Here is a 5,671-nt window from a genome sequence, read left to right on the forward strand (position 1 = left end):
AGGGTGAAAATGTTGAAGTTCATGAGAACAATGATAGAGATAGTGACGGGTGTGAGGCTAGTAGAGTTTTTGAAGAAGAGAAAACAACATTCTATTCTATGCAGTTCAAGACAACTGAGGAGGCTGTCGCAATTTACAATCAATATGCAAAGTTAGTTGGTTTCAGTGTTTGTAAAGATACTTATAGAATACATACAAATGGTGTTCATGTTAAGCGGAGATTTCTATGCTCAGCTGCTGGTGAATGAAATCTAAGGAGTGTCACACCCAGAAAATGCGACATCCAATCTAGATAATCGAAGCCCATTACTATGCTTAAATGTAAAGCCTTCTTTGAAGTTGGTTATGATTTTGAATCAAATTTGTGGGTTGTGAAAGATTTTATTGGGGAACACACACATCCACTTGTACCGGATTCGAGCTCAATGTTCTTAAGATCACATAGAAATGTAAGTGAAGAAGATTTGAAATTTGCTATGAGCCTAGTTGATGTTGGTGTTCGTAAATGCAAGGTGATGGATATTTTTGTACATAGGGCGGGAGGTTTCTCAAGTGTTGGTTTTTTTAAAAAAGACTTGTATAATCAAATAGGGCTTGATAGGAGAAATCGATGTATTGGTGGTGATGCCAACACACTGTTGGATTTCATGGATAACAAGGTGAAGGGAGATCAATTATTTCATTATAAGTATAACTTAAATGAGGGTGGGCAGCTGGTTAGAGCGTTTTGGGAAGATTCCACCTCACGTGCGGACTACAGTTGCTTTGGAGATGTATTGTTGTTTGATTCAATATACAAGAGCAACCAGTACATGATACCGATTGTTGTGTTTGTTGGAGTGAACAACCATCGACAAACAGTAGTGTTTGGTTTTGCATTGTTGACAAGTGAGTGTGTGGACCCTTACGAATAAGTATTGAAATCTTTTGTTAGCGCGATGTATGGCAAATACCCTAAGTCAGTGATCACTGATGGGGACCCAACGATACGCAAGGCTGTGAGATCTACTCTCCCAAATTCGAAACACCGCTTGTGCTCTTGGCACATTATGAAAAATATCCTCAACAATATCAACATCATTGGATTTTCAAAAGATTTTTGCGCTATTATGTTTATGAAGTGCTCATCCAATGAGTTCAAAGAAAGGTGGGAAACGCCGTGAAGAAATTCCAAGTCAGTAATAGGAAATGGGTGAACCTGATATACCAGAAAAAAAAGATGTGGGCAGAAACATATCTCCATGGTAAGTTCTTTGCCGGTTGCAGAACTACCTAACGTTGCAAGAGTACAAACTCCGTAATCCGGCTTCATGCGAAAGATGGACTACAGTTGTTTAAGCTGTTTGGAAAAATGGAAGTGATAGTTGCAAATATCTAGCACCGAGACCATGAGGAAGAGGTGATGATGATAGTAACCAAACTAGTCATACATACCAATTTGAACGAATATGCAAATCAGGCTGCATCTATCTATACTCGAGCTGCTTTTGGTTGTTTTAAGAACCAGTTAAAGGAGGAAGTGATGTACACTGTAGACGATAAAAAAGATGTGGGTGACAATATTCGTGTGTACACCATGAGTCGCCATTTGAATAGGTAGAAAAAGTCGACAGTGAGATACAATGTTGTATTGCAGGATGCTAGCTGTTCATGTGGGCTATTTGAGTCATGTGGATTTCCAAGTAGACATATCATTTCAGTTTACAAACATGAGGACATTCGTGTGGTACCTCAGGGTTGTTTTTTAAGGAGATGGACATAGGTTGCTAAATTGGTTGTTCCATAAGGCGATCCCAACTTTTCTGACCAAGCGGCCTCTGTTATATGTTTCAGTGATCTTACAACCAAATGTAATGAGATATCTTCGTGGAAACTAAAAAACATAGAGAAAGCATTTGTCTTCATCTTCATCGTCATCCTCATCCTTATCTTCATCTTCATCATCACCATCATCACCATCATCCTCATCGTCACCATCAGTCAAAGACCCGTTTTTACTTTTTTCATAACAGTAGGGGTCTCGAAGCCATTCATCCTCATATTCTTCTTTTTCCTTGTCTTCTTCTTCTTCTTCTTCTTCTTCATCGTCTGAATATTCGGTTGTAGGACAGTTTGACCAATGAGGCCAGTCCAGGAGAACCATAAAGAAAGCAAGAATAGTTAGGAAGTTTGAAATGGGAGGCATTTTTTTTTAGGTTAAGTGTTTTCAATAAAAGAATGGCAGAAGATGGTTTAGAATCATGCAAATGATGGTCTTTGTATAGTAGTAAAAATTATAAAAAGGAGGGGTTTAATGGTGTTTAGCAAGAAAATGAGGTAAGTTAATGTTCATTAGCAAGAAAATGAGGGAATTTTATGATGATTACTAAGAAAATGAGGAAAGTTAATGAAAAAGTAATTATTGGTTATCTGTGCGCAAGGCAATTTTTAGGTTTAAATGATAATAAAGCTTAAATGCATGTTGGGTTATGAGCCAGTTGGTTGAATTTATTTATTGTTAATATGAATGTTTACATTGAGTAAATGTTACAAGGTTCATTACCAAAGTTGAATTCAAGCAAGGTGACGAGTTCGAATCCTGGTATCGGTACCAGGTCAAACAAAAAATCCTGGTGATCTGTAGATCCTCATCTCGATACCAGATCAAAAGTTAAGATCCAAAGACAAGGGTATGTATTGTGTGTACCTTACATCATATTTTCGGTCCATAACATACTCGGACCATGGACCGGGAGTGGGACCAGCGGCAGATTAGTCTAGTGGCTGTCAAATAAACACTTTTGGATCATCCGGTCCTCTAATCTGTCAGAGTTCACAACAGGTTCAGGGCCCATTCAGGTGGCCTAAGTTCATGGATGATTCTGATCCAATAACCCGATCCGCAGAGGTGAGAAATCCTAATCAGATAAGATCTTGCACAAGGATAGAACAAAATCTTGGGGAATGATCCTATTTTAGATAAGATCATACTAGGATTCATCAAGGAAGGCAATCTTTGAGAATCCCTTTCTTGGCTGCAAAGGCAGGAGATTGCTATATATATGGAGGCTTCTGCAACCTCCAGAACTACGTTTTAAAAGACTTGATCCCAGATTCCTCACTGAGTATGTAGGCAACTAGAACGTTGGTGCAGTCTCTATTCTTCAAAATACCTAATCCCATCTCTTTTGAGCTTTCGGAAGTACCATTACAACAGGAGTGTCGGGTTAACAATTTGCCCCGACATTTTTCCGCGCCGTCTGTGGGGATCGAACCCACGACCATGTGGTCTTCCATCGGAGCTTGATATCCTCGACCTTATTTTTCATACATCCTTGTTACCATGGCTGAACAAATTGCGATGAGTAATACAAAAGCTGCCAATCAGCATGTAGCAACTCGACAGAACATGGAGACTGTTCCAGGCACCACTATAGAGGTGGGGCAGTCGAGCCGTTGTAGATTTTTTTCTCAAAACGGAGGAAACAGACTGCCTGAAGCAGTTCCACGCACTCTGGAACTGCTAGGGACTCGAGGATCTAATCACCGTGCCCCTCACCGCAATGCTGTGAGGAGCACAAGAGCTGCCAGAATACACATCAAGGATAGTCCTGCTGAATCCACCTGCAATGTTACTGCGCAACCCCCTGGAAGGGGCAGGGGAGGCCGACATTCTAATCCACAAGCCTCCATCCCGAACCTGCAATACCAATCGGATCTAGTTTTCATCTCTCTTTTGAAAAGAATAGTTGTGGAAAATGAGAGTTGGAGAAATCAACTAGGCAAACGGCCCAGAGACCCTAAGGAGCACCAGTCGGTCAAGTCCCCTTTGTCTGAACGTAGGCATAGACAACGGGCCGAACCGAGACAGTGCGAAGATCCTAACAATGGCCAAAACCTTATCCACAATATTGGTCGAGTTAGAGATCCAAGCCAAAGCCAGACTATCCACCCTATCGTGCCTGTCCCCACTCATTCACCGTCAAACAATGTCTGGGATCGTTTGGGGACAAATCCTCAGACACACCAGTCACAACAATCTAGAATGCCAGCAACTGCAGTGAGTTATAGTTCGAAAATGCCAGCATCCGTGGAAGTGTCCAGATCATAATATGAATCCCAGCGCATAACTCGGAATGAGAGTCCACTACCTGCTAACAGAGTGGTAGGGAAAAGGCGGGGTAGAATCGGATGACGGCAATGGCCGAATCCCAATCAAATCTTAGCCCGTGATGAACAGATATGGAGAGAAGAGAATCCAGATGAAGATAACTATGAGAATATGAATGAACAAAGGGTTAAGGAATTGATTAACCAAGCCATGACCAGGCAAACCATCCGAGATGACCCCCTCTTGGAAAGGGTTGTGCGAGGTCTGGAATTTTCACCCTTTGTAAATGACATCAGGGACTGTGTTCATCCTGAGGGATTCAAACAGCCCCATCTTCCGACTTATGATGACGTGGATGGCTGTCCAAACGAGCATGTCATGAGCTACCAAGCGGCTATGACCTTATGGGAATTTCATGAGTCATTAATGTGTCGTATTTTTCTAGCAACATTGAAAGAATACGCACTGTCCTGGTTCAACAAGTTGATGCCGTGTTCGATTGATTCATTTACCAAGCTCAGTGATATGTTCATTGAACGTTTTCAATACAATATGAAAATGAAAAAGAGTCCGAGCACACTATTCAATCTCGCTATGGAGAAAGGTGAAACAATTAAGAGTTTGGTACAACAGTTCAGGAAGCTTCACGCCGAAGTTCAAGATGTGAGTGATGCTTTCGCAATACAGGCATTCCATCAAGAGTTGCATTTCGACAGAGATGGACTTTACAACTTTCTTACTCGAAAGCTGCCCACCACCCTCTCTGATTTATTTAGCCGAGTTGAAGGGTATGTTTGAGTATAAGATGATAAAAAATCTTGACAGAGAAAAGATGTCGTAGATCCCGCTTCCAAGGACTCCAAAAAGGATAAGCTTATCATTCAATGTAACAAGAGGAGTACTCAAAATAATACAAAGGCCCCAAATCTAGACGAAAAAGTTTTCACCCCTTTTACTCTTAGCCTTGCAAACCTGTACAAAAAAATTAGAACTAAGAAAATGTTACTGCCAACTCGACCGCTACCAGAAGATCCTACAGGTAGGTGGGATAAAAATCAAAAATGCAAATACCACAATGATATTGGGCATGAAACAGATCATTGCAGAGCTTTAATGAAAGAAGTTCAGCACCTCATTGACGATGGACAACTTACTAAGTTTGTTCAAAACAAAACTCGGTCAGCCCATATCAACTTGGATGAACACAACGTTATCGATCTATGCCACGCACGTGTCGATAGCATCTCTCGCCATCAGCGAAAGATAGAAACTCGCTTGAAACTTCGTCATATACAAGATCATTACCAGGTCAACAGTTTCAATTTTGACCAAGGTGTCAATACTAAAACCTATGAAAGCCAAGAGTTGAAGTTCACTGAAAACAACGAGGAGGGGGTTTATTACCCTCACAATGACGCTGTTGTCATTACTACATGGATAGGAATCTTTAGGGTATAGAAAGTTCTTATCGACACAGGAAGCTCAGCTAGCATGTTATTCACCAGGGCTTACTTCAGAATGAAATTGTCAGAGAACCTGATCATAGAATACAGTAATCCAATCATTGGATTCAACGGAGAC

The 5,671-nt window shown here is 41.0% G+C and overlaps 2 protein-coding genes across 2 annotated transcripts; both read left to right on the top strand.

Annotated features, from left to right (window-relative positions):
- Positions 1-311: 311 nt before the first annotated feature.
- LOC147524899 (protein FAR1-RELATED SEQUENCE 5-like) lies at positions 312-914 on the top strand. The gene has a single exon (XM_086577018.1). The coding sequence runs from the start codon at positions 312-314 to the stop codon at positions 912-914; it is 603 nt and encodes a 200-aa protein (XP_086433144.1).
- A 3,347-nt stretch (positions 915-4,261) lies between these two features.
- LOC147524900 (uncharacterized) lies at positions 4,262-4,888 on the top strand. The gene has a single exon (XM_086577024.1). The coding sequence runs from the start codon at positions 4,262-4,264 to the stop codon at positions 4,886-4,888; it is 627 nt and encodes a 208-aa protein (XP_086433150.1).
- Positions 4,889-5,671: the final 783 nt, after the last annotated feature.

Source organism: Coptis chinensis, chromosome 1 (assembly GCF_015680905.1).
Source record: "Coptis chinensis isolate HL-2020 chromosome 1, ASM1568090v1, whole genome shotgun sequence".
In the NCBI taxonomy this organism is placed as follows: domain Eukaryota; kingdom Viridiplantae; phylum Streptophyta; class Magnoliopsida; order Ranunculales; family Ranunculaceae; genus Coptis; species Coptis chinensis.